A 14,910-nucleotide genomic window follows, 5' to 3' on the forward strand; every position below is an offset into this window, starting at 1 on the left:
TATATATATAAATAATGACTAGAATCAAATTTTGATGTAGCAGAAAAAAAACATATTTCATCCTAATAAGATTCATGTACTGGTCTTAAGATTTTAGAGACAGAGAGACAAAGAGAAAGGGAATAATTGAGAGGCAGAGATTGAAATAGATCAAAAATATATCCCTTATGAGTGAGAAGGGCAAAACTCAGTTTTAAAAGATTGAATACTAATTGAATTGCATCATTACTTTTTTACATAATGTAGTTATCAAATTTCCTCTCAAAGTGTAAAATGATGCTGATTATTTCCTTTAAAATATCCATAAGCTTTTTTCTTGCAAATGTTAGAGACTTCCTCAAATGTTAATCCTTTAGTGTCAGGCATGTAGAATATTATAAAAACAAGTGCAACACAAGATACAGCCAAAAGAACCATGAAACTCTCACCAAGTCCAATAGCATCCACAACTGAAAGGAAGCTAGTAGACATTATACCATTGCAAACCCAGTTAACTGTTGCTGACATGCCACCACAAATACCTCTATACTCTTCAGGATAATTCTCTGAGTTAGCAGCCCATGTTACTGTTCAAGTTTACGATGATAAAGATCGGTCAAACTCAAATATGATATGAGTTAGTTCAAGTAACTTACTATATAGTCAAAAGCTGTTACAAACGATAATAATAATAATCTAAATAATAACTAACAAGATAAACAAAGCTAACTAAATCCTAGATAAGAAAATGTTCTATCAATCCAAATATATCTATTAGGTATAGGACCCATACCTGGTGCAAAGAAAGCAATGTATAAAGCCAAACCCAAAAGTGCAAGCCATGCAAAAACTTGACTTTTATGGCCATGTCCCATGAGATAGCATGATGTTGAAAGGAGGATTAAGGCTCCAATCACACCTGTTAAACTTCCAAGAGCTAGCCTTTTCCTTCCTGCAATATCAATCAAGTAAATGCCAAGAATAGAGCCAGCTGCATTCATGCCAGAAACAATGAGGGATAGGAACAATGCTGCTGAGTTTGATTTGAAGCCAGCCATTTGAATGATTGTTGGACTATAGTACATTACAATGCTAATACCAGCAAATTGTTGGAATGCCTGAAGTCCAGCCTCAAAAATGAATGCAGATCTTATTTCTTTTGATGTGAATACATCACTGTATTTAACTTTCTTACTTGCTCCCTCTTTCTCCATGTGAGTTTCAAGGATTTCAATCTCATCCTCTAACCTTGGTGATGGGTAAATCTTGGAAAGCACACTTTTGGCTTCATCTTTCTTATTCTGAAAACATACATACATTTCAAAATTTTAATTTATAAATAAGCAGTATGTCATAATTGCGAAACAACATCGCTTAAAATTGACATTTGTTGAAACAGATATTGTTGATTGTACTGATTTAACAATTCTTGCTTTTATCGAGCACTACTGATTTCCACATGTCTTTCATTTAACAGCGCTTAACATAGAGACATTGTTGAATGTGTGTTGTTAAATGAGAAGTCTTAAAATAATAAGTATATGAATAAATGAATTAATTACTTGCAAATAAAGCCATCTTGGGGACTCAGGGAGAAAGGCCATGAAAGCTAACTGAATGAGAGCTGGCAAACCTGCAACACCAAGCATCCATCTCCATGTACCAGGAAATGTTGTGAGGCCATAATTGATGATAAATGAAAGAAACTGTCCAGCACTAATCATAAGGCTATTGGCACAGACTAATCCTCCTCTTATTTCAGAAGGTGATACTTCTGCAATGTAGATAGGAGCAGTAACTGAAGTAGCACCAATACCTAACCCTACTATAAAACGAGCAGCTATGATTACATATGGATTTGGTGCAGCAGCCATCATAGCTGACCCAACAATGAAGAGTATATCTGCTATAAGAATAGCAGTTCTACGTCCTAAAGCATCACTAATCATGCCACCAATGGTAGCACCAAATGTTGCACCAGCTAAAGCCATCCCAACAATCAATTCTTGGAGTAAACTACTATTCTTCACCTCTTCAAAATCCTCTTTTATATATAACAGTGCTCCTGATATCATACCTGCATCCAAACATTCATATATATATATATATATATATATATATATATATACCAAATCAATGAATATGTTATAGAAGAGAAGAGACAAGGTGCATGCATGCATGCATGCATGAATATTAGGTTAAAATTTTCATAAGTTTAAGATAAAAGTTCAAACATACCAGTATCATAACCAAATAGAAGACCACCAATGCCAGCAGCAAAAGTGATTGCAACGATGTAAGAGTTCAGAAAAAAGGAGATTCTGCTGTCAAGGTGCTTCTCCAAGTAACCGGAGATTCCAGCTTTAATATCCATTGCCATAGCAACCATTGTGTTCTACTTGATTTTGATTGAACTTTCAAGTTTATTGTATTTTAATTAGGAGACAATATAATGTATGATTAATAAATATGGTAAGGTTGGTGATGTCAAATATTTTATAGACAGCACAAACTCCAAATTTTGAAACTTCCCTTTCCAGGTATTTCTGATGGATCTCACTATAATTGATGATTTTGTTGTGACAAAGTGGTAACTAATCTCCTATCTTTGGCTTACTTACTCCACAGCTCAGGCACAGATGAATTAAAAACAAACTCTTGACCCACCTTAATTTAGAGCTTAGTAGTTATTAGTTAATACCTTAAGCTTTGGAGAAAGATGGTTCCTAACACTCTTTTGCTAACTTTTTGTTTATTGTTAGAGTATAATAACCTTAGGCAATAATAATGAGAATTAATTGTCTATACTCTATATATTTCAAGTTATTCATTTTTAATCAATACGAGTTGCAAGAATTAATTGCATCTCATCCATGTGAGACCAATAAAATAAAAACACTTTATGAGACTATTGCCCTTTATTAAATATTCTTATTTTTTTTATAATGTTTGGTGACATCTATTCATGATATAACATATATAAGTTTTGCATATATCTTTTCTTTTATTAGGTAGTTATGAGAATTGTAACAAAACACCCAATAACTACTAAGCTAGGAGTAGAGGTGAGTGGTCCTCAGCGTCATCACCCAATAAATCAAAAGGGTTTAGACTTTTCAGTCAAACTTATTAGTGATAATAAATGGACCTATCTATTTATATATGTAAAGGTGGTATCTGATCTGATGTTGAATTTATTAGGCAAAATAATGAGTATTTCTAATTGTGGTACATTATTGGTTTGGGACTGTTCAATTCAATAATCTCTCTAGACTCATGTAGTATTCATTATCCTTGCTTTTTTTAAATCTTCTTTATTCTGCATGCATTTAAAAAATATTCATCCAAATTGATATGTGATACATCCAAGGCTACTATGTATTAGATATAATATTTATTATCAAATTCAAATTCATATATGTCCCACTTGATAATTTAGTAATCCACACTATCTCAAGCCACATTGTTTCCTATATATTTTCAAACCATGTCAACTTCATTCTCACGCTTCTACTTGCTCAATTGTTATGGCATTGTTTGTTCTTTGACTTTTTTTAAATTAAATCTTAAAATTGTGATACGAAAAAAATAGTAGAACACTTTGAAATAACAAACTTAAACTCAAATTAGATTACTTCCAACAAAATGTATATATAATGAGAGTTTAAAATATCCACCACTAGCAAAATATCCTTAAGTTAATTTGCATGTTAAATATGACTAGGGACAATCTATGGTAATACAAATAATATAGGGGCAAAGCAATGGTCATTAAACTGCACAGCAGCTATGGTAACTCATTACTTGTACAAACAAATACACCCACTACATTTTCTCACTTGTCACAGAACACAACACAACAGAATCTGACTACTACCATATACAATAAAACACGCTATATTTGTCCCTTTTTATTCCTAGTTTATGTATCTTTTAATCCTTTTTCTCCTAAGAAGAACAAGAAAGCATGCATACACCTGGTCTGTATGCCCAAGCTGGGGGCAAGCGAGCATATTTTTCCATTCCTGGCTGATCCTCAAAAGGATGCTCCATTAATTTGAGCAACCTACGCACTTCTCCAAAATCACCTATTTCTGCAGCATCAATTGCTGTTTGGCACAGATAGTTCCTCAGAATATATTTGGGATTCACCAAATTCATTGAGCTCTTCCTCTCATCGTCAGAAATGTCACTGGTAGAGACCTGCATAACACCAAACCAGTGATGTGAGATTACAAACGCACTACACATCTATGGCAATTGATTTTAACCAACCATAAATTATTACTGCAACTTATGCTATAACTTCCACAAATCAAAATCAACAACGTCCATTTAGCAGTACTTGTTTGTTCAAGTTTTCAGGTTCAATACTACTAAAGTACTAAGTACTTTCCAGTTCCATCATATTCAAAGCCATCCGCTAATTTAACTGCATACTTGCTCGTCTTCTGAAATCTGAATGGAAACGGTTTCTACAGTATTATACATCTTGCAACCTGGTGACTAAATAAAGACAAATAAAATGGCAGTCTACTGCACGAGGCTCTCATCTAGTGCAGTATGGGGAAGGTAAATATTACACAGCCTTACCTCCGCAAGCAGAGTGGCTGTTTCCAGCAAAATAAAGATAAATCAACCACAAATTTCACAGTGCCACTTGAAACTTCTAGATGGGCCAGAGAATCAAGTTAGAACCACAATTAGGTTGAACCTAGTCAAAAGTCATTAGATTACGTGATAAACTAGAATTTTTGGACAAGAAAAAGTAATCCAATTATAGACGGGATGACTTTGAAAATGGACTAGTACTAAAAGGTAATAACAGCATAAGCAAGTTTGGAAAAGATCCGGAGGGTCATTATAGATACATTGAACATAAGTTTCAATTGGAACATGTTTCTAAGAATGGCAATAAACTTGCTGTGGAAATCTATGAATGTATGAAAGCCCCGGAGAAACAGAAGTAAGAAAAGTCACTAAATGCTGCATAATCAGCCCAGATGTAAATATTTTTCTATTTGGTCTTCAATTTGATGCATTCTTTTCCATAATTACCATAGTTAAGGAAAGAAAAAAGAAAGAAAAACTCACCTCGTGTATATAGGTTTTCAACCAACTGGTCCATGCTTCCTTACGCTCCTTACCCATATCCAACAGTACTGACTTCAGTGGGACCAACAACTCATCATCTGGAATGCTTGTGTCTGCTTTGACATTTGAAAGTGTACGAAAGAAGTTTGTGTAATCAACTTTATCAACAGCCAAATTACTGAGAAGTTTACTAATGAGCTGCTTATTATACTTTGGGAGCCCAAGTTTTTTGATCATTATAGCTTGATAATCATCCATAAATTTTGTTCCATATCTGAAACAAACCAACCATAAGGTGACACATTTAAAAGCAATTGACACGTATTTATACTTCAAGGTAAAGTGATATGATATGAGAAGTGCTACCACTACCTTTCCAAAGCATAGTTAGCCTCTTTTTCGTTTATTAATTGAGCAGCTGATAGAGTTTTCGTGAATTGGACAAGATTCCACAAACCCATGTCAGGCTGGTTTGAAAAACAGTATCTCCTACCTGGAAGATCTGTAGTATTTGGAGTAAAATGAGGATCAAAAGCATCCAGAAAGCCAAATGGACCATAATCAATGGTAAGACCCAAAATGCTCATGTTATCAGTGTTCATCACACCATGAGTGAAACCAACCCCCTGCCATTTAGCAATCAAGGAAGCAGTACGCTCAGCAACATCCACTGCCCATGCTGAGAATACCATGGTGAAAAAAAATGATAGATAGTCAAAATTACAGTTTTAGTTTATTTGTTATGATTAAAAAAAACCACAATTAACAACCATTATCAGTCTGAAAATAAAGATTATAGAAAAGTGTTAGCACCATCAATTATCCCATGGAAATTTTTTTACCTGCGTACTTGTTTGAAGTAAGATCCACAACAGAATGATCTTCGTCCCCAGTGCTGAAGGATAAGCTTTCACTCTTATTCATGTTCTCAATATGTGGAAAGTGGTGCCTAATAGCATAGTCAGCCAAACCTCGAACAATACCTAGATCCTCATTACCTCTGGAGGCATGTATTTGGTATGACCCAAAGCGCAGAAAAGATTGGGCAACTCTGCAAACAATTGCACCAGGTTCTTCCTTTGCATTGCCACTGCATGTGTGATATTAACAACATATTAATGATAGTATAAAGAATAAACTGGGATATCTTAAGAAAAATTCAATATCGAAAGTTTGGTAAGCATACTCATAGAACATGTCACGAGTAACCAGCTTCCCAGTGGTCACAAGACAAAGCGCACGGGTTGTTGGTATCCCCAGGTGGTGCATTGCTTCACTGCAAAGGAATTCCCTGATGCTGCTCCTTAGCACAGCAAGGCCATCAGCAAACCGACTATAAGGAGTCTTCCCTGCACCTTTAAGTTGCAGTTCCCACCTTTCAGACTTTGAATTCAGTATCTCTCCTAGCGTAATTGCCCTACCATCACCCAACTGCCCAGCCCACATACCAAATTGATGTCCACCATAGCACTGAGCATATGGCAACCTGTATAGCAGAAGCTCAATCATGTCTAATTGCAGCAGTATTAACCAACCTAGAAATCTGCTGACATATATGTACAACACTTACGCTCCAACCGGAGGTGATGCACCTGAGAAGATAAGGGGGAAATCTGGCCTTTCAAATCTGAAACTCAAACACAAAAATGGTTAGTCACCGAAGTGAACCTTTCGGACACAGACCTATGCATAATATTTTGTGTGCAAGAGAGAGATAGAAAGAAAAATTACTGATGAGGTCATCCAAAGTATTAAGATAAAAGCTTCAATACATGTACTAAAAATCATATTGATAGTTTGATACAAGATAAGATCTTTCCTTACAGCAGAGGCATTTCCTTTGAAAAATCTGAAAAACAGCAACACGGCCAACCAGAAGGCACCATAGAAAAAAAATTCCAGACTTGTCGCTATAAAAAGTGAGCACCCACTCACTAGGCCAATGACTTCCCACTCTAAATTTAATCATCAGATATCCTGCTCACATCCCATATATTATTGAGTTAAACATCATCTTGGTCCGTGGAAGATACAAGTGTCACTATGTTGGTCCTCCAAATAAATAGTGCAACAAATAGCCTCTCAAAGATGAAAATGGCCACCACCATACCACGCAATGTAATCTTAAGTCCCTAAAAGATTTAGAGTGCCACAAATAAGTCCTTAGAAGAACCATTGTGGTGCACTTTTAGACTTTCAGGGTCTTAATTGGTGCATTTCTTCTTTGGAGGACCAAGTTGGTGACACTTACAACTCTGGAGAACCAAGTTCACGTTTAACTATATTATTTCATAACACTCAAATCCTAATTCTATAGTTGGTAATTTGAATTTTCAATACCTTTACCATAATTAAATGAAGAAATTGCTCTGCATCTATTTTCTCTTCATCGTCATTAATGTTAGAATATGGAAATATACTCATCCGAACACTTTTTGTCTGTTCCGTAATTTTGACTAAATCTAGTGTGCAATGATTGGTAAGAACCATGTGCATTTTTGGCAAATAGGAATCAATCATGCAATATTAAGAACTGAACATAACAGATAACACACTCACTCTTTATGATCCAAATCAAGCAAATCAGCAACAGGTTCCGACCATGCTACAAGTTGAGGATCATCTACTTCAACTGATGGAGATACTTTAGTATAACAAGCATGCAACACCTGAAATGAGGAAATAGAAGCATAAAATTGATTTCACAACCTCGAGCTATCGAAAAAACAAATCCAAACCCTAATTTCAATTCCACTCAACATCAACACACATCACAGACTCAAACACAAATTAAAGATCGAAAACAGCAATAGCGAGTGAATGAGTAACCTCTCTTGGAAGTGAATCGGTTCTAGGATCAGCTGGCAAAGCTCTAACGAAGGAATGATCCCAATTGAGATCTTCGAGCTTCAAGCGAGGAACAGCGTCGGTATCGGCTTGAAGATTGTGATTGTGAAGGTGTTCGGTTACGGAGTCGAGAGAAGAAGAGAAACCTTGAGAATCCATGGAAATGGCTCTGTGAAGAATCGGAGGGTAAAAATGGAATTTGGTACGGAGAGAGGAGAATGGGAAGAAGAAGGAGAAGGAATAAACGGTTTTGGGAGAGAAATGAGTGAGGGTGAGGCTCGGCATTAGCCTTACCATTTTTTCCTTTCTCTCTATTTGTTGACTACGGTTTCGGTTCGGAATTCGCTCCCTCCACCATTTTACGTGTATATACTGTTTATTTGCGAGTTGAATTTTAAAAAAGAAGTAAATAAATAAATAATGTTTTACTGTAAAATACATATATGAAATAACTGGTATCTACTCTACTTCATTTCCTTTTAAAAATCAACTTATAAACATACTCTAAATTTTTTTAAACAAAATAATCAGTAATAATTATTTTCAATTACAACTATGTATATTTTTTTACCAAACTATATATAATATAGACAACTATTAATTTCTTAACCTTTTTATTTTAAATTTGGTCAACTTTATTTCTCAACTTCATTATCACTATCAAATTGTAACATTGACAACATTATTATATATTTCAATTACTTTGTTGATATAATTAGTTAATAAGGCGTGAAATGGTAACTAGAATTTGCAACTTCATCTATGTGATAAGTTTTTCTCCAATTTATTGTTAAGACTTAGCAAAACTTTATGAATCTAGACTAATTTTATATTGATTGCACTTCAGATTATGTGCTTAAGGGGATTATAAGTTAAGCTCAACATATTATGATAGGGAGCTACAAGGATTGTATCTTGATCAATACATATTTATGCATTTTGACAATTAGAAGACATGTCGATATCTTTGTCATTAGGAGTAAGGTTCAATAGCATTATGGTAGTAAATGTGTATTTAAGGAAGATATTGATTTAGGTTGTTGATGATGAATCTATTTTTATGGTTTGAGTATTGATTTGATGAAATTTTGTAAGTCTTTTTTAATAATTCCAGTGTTTTTTTATTGTATGACAATATTGCCCTTTATTAAATATTCTTACTTTTCTTATAATGTTTGGTGACATCTATTCATGATATAACATATATAAGTTTTGCATATATCTTTTCTTTTATTAGGTAGTTATGAGAATTGTAACAAAACACCCAATAACTACTAAGCTAGGAGTAGAGGTGAGTGGTCCTCAGCGTCATCACCCAATAAATCAAAAGGGTTTAGACTTTTCAGTCAAACTTATTAGTGATAATAAATGGACCTATCTATTTATATATGTAAAGGTGGTATCTGATCTGATGTTGAATTTATTAGGCAAAATAATGAGTATTTCTAATTGTGGTACATTATTGGTTTGGGACTGTTCAATTCAATAATCTCTCTAGACTCATGTAGTATTCATTATCCTTGCTTTTTTTAAATCTTCTTTATTCTGCATGCATTTAAAAAATATTCATCCAAATTGATATGTGATACATCCAAGGCTACTATGTATTAGATATAATATTTATTATCAAATTCAAATTCATATATGTCCCACTTGATAATTTAGTAATCCACACTATCTCAAGCCACATTGTTTCCTATATATTTTCAAACCATGTCAACTTCATTCTCACGCTTCTACTTGCTCAATTGTTATGGCATTGTTTGTTCTTTGACTTTTTTTAAATTAAATCTTAAAATTGTGATACGAAAAAAATAGTAGAACACTTTGAAATAACAAACTTAAACTCAAATTAGATTACTTCCAACAAAATGTATATATAATGAGAGTTTAAAATATCCACCACTAGCAAAATATCCTTAAGTTAATTTGCATGTTAAATATGACTAGGGACAATCTATGGTAATACAAATAATATAGGGGCAAAGCAATGGTCATTAAACTGCACAGCAGCTATGGTAACTCATTACTTGTACAAACAAATACACCCACTACATTTTCTCACTTGTCACAGAACACAACACAACAGAATCTGACTACTACCATATACAATAAAACACGCTATATTTGTCCCTTTTTATTCCTAGTTTATGTATCTTTTAATCCTTTTTCTCCTAAGAAGAACAAGAAAGCATGCATACACCTGGTCTGTATGCCCAAGCTGGGGGCAAGCGAGCATATTTTTCCATTCCTGGCTGATCCTCAAAAGGATGCTCCATTAATTTGAGCAACCTACGCACTTCTCCAAAATCACCTATTTCTGCAGCATCAATTGCTGTTTGGCACAGATAGTTCCTCAGAATATATTTGGGATTCACCAAATTCATTGAGCTCTTCCTCTCATCGTCAGAAATGTCACTGGTAGAGACCTGCATAACACCAAACCAGTGATGTGAGATTACAAACGCACTACACATCTATGGCAATTGATTTTAACCAACCATAAATTATTACTGCAACTTATGCTATAACTTCCACAAATCAAAATCAACAACGTCCATTTAGCAGTACTTGTTTGTTCAAGTTTTCAGGTTCAATACTACTAAAGTACTAAGTACTTTCCAGTTCCATCATATTCAAAGCCATCCGCTAATTTAACTGCATACTTGCTCGTCTTCTGAAATCTGAATGGAAACGGTTTCTACAGTATTATACATCTTGCAACCTGGTGACTAAATAAAGACAAATAAAATGGCAGTCTACTGCACGAGGCTCTCATCTAGTGCAGTATGGGGAAGGTAAATATTACACAGCCTTACCTCCGCAAGCAGAGTGGCTGTTTCCAGCAAAATAAAGATAAATCAACCACAAATTTCACAGTGCCACTTGAAACTTCTAGATGGGCCAGAGAATCAAGTTAGAACCACAATTAGGTTGAACCTAGTCAAAAGTCATTAGATTACGTGATAAACTAGAATTTTTGGACAAGAAAAAGTAATCCAATTATAGACGGGATGACTTTGAAAATGGACTAGTACTAAAAGGTAATAACAGCATAAGCAAGTTTGGAAAAGATCCGGAGGGTCATTATAGATACATTGAACATAAGTTTCAATTGGAACATGTTTCTAAGAATGGCAATAAACTTGCTGTGGAAATCTATGAATGTATGAAAGCCCCGGAGAAACAGAAGTAAGAAAAGTCACTAAATGCTGCATAATCAGCCCAGATGTAAATATTTTTCTATTTGGTCTTCAATTTGATGCATTCTTTTCCATAATTACCATAGTTAAGGAAAGAAAAAAGAAAGAAAAACTCACCTCGTGTATATAGGTTTTCAACCAACTGGTCCATGCTTCCTTACGCTCCTTACCCATATCCAACAGTACTGACTTCAGTGGGACCAACAACTCATCATCTGGAATGCTTGTGTCTGCTTTGACATTTGAAAGTGTACGAAAGAAGTTTGTGTAATCAACTTTATCAACAGCCAAATTACTGAGAAGTTTACTAATGAGCTGCTTATTATACTTTGGGAGCCCAAGTTTTTTGATCATTATAGCTTGATAATCATCCATAAATTTTGTTCCATATCTGAAACAAACCAACCATAAGGTGACACATTTAAAAGCAATTGACACGTATTTATACTTCAAGGTAAAGTGATATGATATGAGAAGTGCTACCACTACCTTTCCAAAGCATAGTTAGCCTCTTTTTCGTTTATTAATTGAGCAGCTGATAGAGTTTTCGTGAATTGGACAAGATTCCACAAACCCATGTCAGGCTGGTTTGAAAAACAGTATCTCCTACCTGGAAGATCTGTAGTATTTGGAGTAAAATGAGGATCAAAAGCATCCAGAAAGCCAAATGGACCATAATCAATGGTAAGACCCAAAATGCTCATGTTATCAGTGTTCATCACACCATGAGTGAAACCAACCCCCTGCCATTTAGCAATCAAGGAAGCAGTACGCTCAGCAACATCCACTGCCCATGCTGAGAATACCATGGTGAAAAAAAATGATAGATAGTCAAAATTACAGTTTTAGTTTATTTGTTATGATTAAAAAAAACCACAATTAACAACCATTATCAGTCTGAAAATAAAGATTATAGAAAAGTGTTAGCACCATCAATTATCCCATGGAAATTTTTTTACCTGCGTACTTGTTTGAAGTAAGATCCACAACAGAATGATCTTCGTCCCCAGTGCTGAAGGATAAGCTTTCACTCTTATTCATGTTCTCAATATGTGGAAAGTGGTGCCTAATAGCATAGTCAGCCAAACCTCGAACAATACCTAGATCCTCATTACCTCTGGAGGCATGTATTTGGTATGACCCAAAGCGCAGAAAAGATTGGGCAACTCTGCAAACAATTGCACCAGGTTCTTCCTTTGCATTGCCACTGCATGTGTGATATTAACAACATATTAATGATAGTATAAAGAATAAACTGGGATATCTTAAGAAAAATTCAATATCGAAAGTTTGGTAAGCATACTCATAGAACATGTCACGAGTAACCAGCTTCCCAGTGGTCACAAGACAAAGCGCACGGGTTGTTGGTATCCCCAGGTGGTGCATTGCTTCACTGCAAAGGAATTCCCTGATGCTGCTCCTTAGCACAGCAAGGCCATCAGCAAACCGACTATAAGGAGTCTTCCCTGCACCTTTAAGTTGCAGTTCCCACCTTTCAGACTTTGAATTCAGTATCTCTCCTAGCGTAATTGCCCTACCATCACCCAACTGCCCAGCCCACATACCAAATTGATGTCCACCATAGCACTGAGCATATGGCAACCTGTATAGCAGAAGCTCAATCATGTCTAATTGCAGCAGTATTAACCAACCTAGAAATCTGCTGACATATATGTACAACACTTACGCTCCAACCGGAGGTGATGCACCTGAGAAGATAAGGGGGAAATCTGGCCTTTCAAATCTGAAACTCAAACACAAAAATGGTTAGTCACCGAAGTGAACCTTTCGGACACAGACCTATGCATAATATTTTGTGTGCAAGAGAGAGATAGAAAGAAAAATTACTGATGAGGTCATCCAAAGTATTAAGATAAAAGCTTCAATACATGTACTAAAAATCATATTGATAGTTTGATACAAGATAAGATCTTTCCTTACAGCAGAGGCATTTCCTTTGAAAAATCTGAAAAACAGCAACACGGCCAACCAGAAGGCACCATAGAAAAAAAATTCCAGACTTGTCGCTATAAAAAGTGAGCACCCACTCACTAGGCCAATGACTTCCCACTCTAAATTTAATCATCAGATATCCTGCTCACATCCCATATATTATTGAGTTAAACATCATCTTGGTCCGTGGAAGATACAAGTGTCACTATGTTGGTCCTCCAAATAAATAGTGCAACAAATAGCCTCTCAAAGATGAAAATGGCCACCACCATACCACGCAATGTAATCTTAAGTCCCTAAAAGATTTAGAGTGCCACAAATAAGTCCTTAGAAGAACCATTGTGGTGCACTTTTAGACTTTCAGGGTCTTAATTGGTGCATTTCTTCTTTGGAGGACCAAGTTGGTGACACTTACAACTCTGGAGAACCAAGTTCACGTTTAACTATATTATTTCATAACACTCAAATCCTAATTCTATAGTTGGTAATTTGAATTTTCAATACCTTTACCATAATTAAATGAAGAAATTGCTCTGCATCTATTTTCTCTTCATCGTCATTAATGTTAGAATATGGAAATATACTCATCCGAACACTTTTTGTCTGTTCCGTAATTTTGACTAAATCTAGTGTGCAATGATTGGTAAGAACCATGTGCATTTTTGGCAAATAGGAATCAATCATGCAATATTAAGAACTGAACATAACAGATAACACACTCACTCTTTATGATCCAAATCAAGCAAATCAGCAACAGGTTCCGACCATGCTACAAGTTGAGGATCATCTACTTCAACTGATGGAGATACTTTAGTATAACAAGCATGCAACACCTGAAATGAGGAAATAGAAGCATAAAATTGATTTCACAACCTCGAGCTATCGAAAAAACAAATCCAAACCCTAATTTCAATTCCACTCAACATCAACACACATCACAGACTCAAACACAAATTAAAGATCGAAAACAGCAATAGCGAGTGAATGAGTAACCTCTCTTGGAAGTGAATCGGTTCTAGGATCAGCTGGCAAAGCTCTAACGAAGGAATGATCCCAATTGAGATCTTCGAGCTTCAAGCGAGGAACAGCGTCGGTATCGGCTTGAAGATTGTGATTGTGAAGGTGTTCGGTTACGGAGTCGAGAGAAGAAGAGAAACCTTGAGAATCCATGGAAATGGCTCTGTGAAGAATCGGAGGGTAAAAATGGAATTTGGTACGGAGAGAGGAGAATGGGAAGAAGAAGGAGAAGGAATAAACGGTTTTGGGAGAGAAATGAGTGAGGGTGAGGCTCGGCATTAGCCTTACCATTTTTTCCTTTCTCTCTATTTGTTGACTACGGTTTCGGTTCGGAATTCGCTCCCTCCACCATTTTACGTGTATATACTGTTTATTTGCGAGTTGAATTTTAAAAAAGAAGTAAATAAATAAATAATGTTTTACTGTAAAATACATATATGAAATAACTGGTATCTACTCTACTTCATTTCCTTTTAAAAATCAACTTATAAACATACTCTAAATTTTTTTAAACAAAATAATCAGTAATAATTATTTTCAATTACAACTATGTATATTTTTTTACCAAACTATATATAATATAGACAACTATTAATTTCTTAACCTTTTTATTTTAAATTTGGTCAACTTTATTTCTCAACTTCATTATCACTATCAAATTGTAACATTGACAACATTATTATATATTTCAATTACTTTGTTGATATAATTAGTTAATAAGGCGTGAAATGGTAACTAGAATTTGCAACTTCATCTATGTGATAAGTTTTTCTCCAATTTATTGTTAAGACTTAGCAAAACTTTATGAATCTAGACT

At 35.0% G+C, this 14,910-nt stretch overlaps 3 protein-coding genes across 4 annotated transcripts; all 3 read right to left on the minus strand.

Annotated features, from left to right (window-relative positions):
• On the minus strand, positions 225-2,685 carry LOC109335709 (inositol transporter 1-like). The gene is made up of 4 exons (XM_019571861.1): positions 2,218-2,685; positions 1,542-2,056; positions 773-1,280; positions 225-566 (listed from the first exon to the last, which is right to left on the minus strand). The coding sequence occupies exons 1-4, from the start codon at positions 2,366-2,368 to the stop codon at positions 262-264; spliced, it is 1,479 nt and encodes a 492-aa protein (XP_019427406.1). The 5' UTR covers positions 2,369-2,685; the 3' UTR covers positions 225-261.
• LOC109336360 (UPF0061 protein azo1574-like) lies at positions 3,639-8,251 on the minus strand. Its single transcript, XM_019572907.1, has 8 exons — positions 7,903-8,251; positions 7,633-7,742; positions 6,644-6,700; positions 6,260-6,559; positions 5,916-6,163; positions 5,446-5,752; positions 5,074-5,347; positions 3,639-4,182 (listed from the first exon to the last, which is right to left on the minus strand). The coding sequence occupies exons 1-8, from the start codon at positions 8,215-8,217 to the stop codon at positions 3,928-3,930; spliced, it is 1,866 nt and encodes a 621-aa protein (XP_019428452.1). The 5' UTR covers positions 8,218-8,251; the 3' UTR covers positions 3,639-3,927.
• On the minus strand, positions 9,806-14,420 carry LOC109336361 (UPF0061 protein azo1574-like). Of its 2 annotated transcripts, none has more exons than XM_019572908.1 (8): positions 14,070-14,417; positions 13,800-13,909; positions 12,811-12,867; positions 12,427-12,726; positions 12,083-12,330; positions 11,613-11,919; positions 11,241-11,514; positions 9,806-10,349 (listed from the first exon to the last, which is right to left on the minus strand). In XM_019572908.1, the coding sequence occupies exons 1-8, from the start codon at positions 14,382-14,384 to the stop codon at positions 10,095-10,097; spliced, it is 1,866 nt and encodes a 621-aa protein (XP_019428453.1). In that variant the 5' UTR covers positions 14,385-14,417; the 3' UTR covers positions 9,806-10,094. The 2 variants fall into 2 exon arrangements, with proteins under 2 accessions (XP_019428453.1, XP_019428454.1); XM_019572909.1 differs by lacking the exon at positions 9,806-10,349 and adding an exon at positions 10,780-10,812 and having other exon boundaries at positions 14,070-14,420.

The sequence above is a fragment of the Lupinus angustifolius genome, chromosome LG20 (genome assembly GCF_001865875.1).
Source record: "Lupinus angustifolius cultivar Tanjil chromosome LG20, LupAngTanjil_v1.0, whole genome shotgun sequence".
NCBI classification, from domain to species: Eukaryota; Viridiplantae; Streptophyta; class Magnoliopsida; order Fabales; family Fabaceae; genus Lupinus; species Lupinus angustifolius.

Excerpts from the sequence above, each read along its gene's own strand:
- LOC109336360 (XM_019572907.1), bottom strand. The coding sequence starts at position 8,217 with ATGGTAAGGCTAATGCCGAGCCTCACCCTCACTCATTTCTCTCCCAAA. Across the intron at positions 7,743-7,902 it reads CCGATTCACTTCCAAGAGAG|GTGTTGCATGCTTGTTATAC; the intron begins GTTACTCATTCA and ends TCCTCATTTCAG. Across the intron at positions 4,183-5,073 it reads TGAAAACCTATATACACGAG|GTCTCTACCAGTGACATTTC; the intron begins GTGAGTTTTTCT and ends GGTGTTATGCAG.
- LOC109335709 (XM_019571861.1), bottom strand. The coding sequence starts at position 2,368 with ATGGTTGCTATGGCAATGGATATTAAAGCTGGAATCTCCGGTTACTTG. Across the intron at positions 2,057-2,217 it reads TCTATTTGGTTATGATACTG|GTATGATATCAGGAGCACTG; the intron begins GTATGTTTGAAC and ends GTTTGGATGCAG. Across the intron at positions 1,281-1,541 it reads CAAGATGGCTTTATTTGCAA|AATAAGAAAGATGAAGCCAA; the intron begins GTAATTAATTCA and ends GTATGTTTTCAG.
- LOC109336361 (XM_019572908.1), bottom strand. The coding sequence starts at position 14,384 with ATGGTAAGGCTAATGCCGAGCCTCACCCTCACTCATTTCTCTCCCAAA. Across the intron at positions 12,331-12,426 it reads ACTCGTGACATGTTCTATGA|TGGCAATGCAAAGGAAGAAC; the intron begins GTATGCTTACCA and ends TCACACATGCAG. Across the intron at positions 10,350-11,240 it reads TGAAAACCTATATACACGAG|GTCTCTACCAGTGACATTTC; the intron begins GTGAGTTTTTCT and ends GGTGTTATGCAG.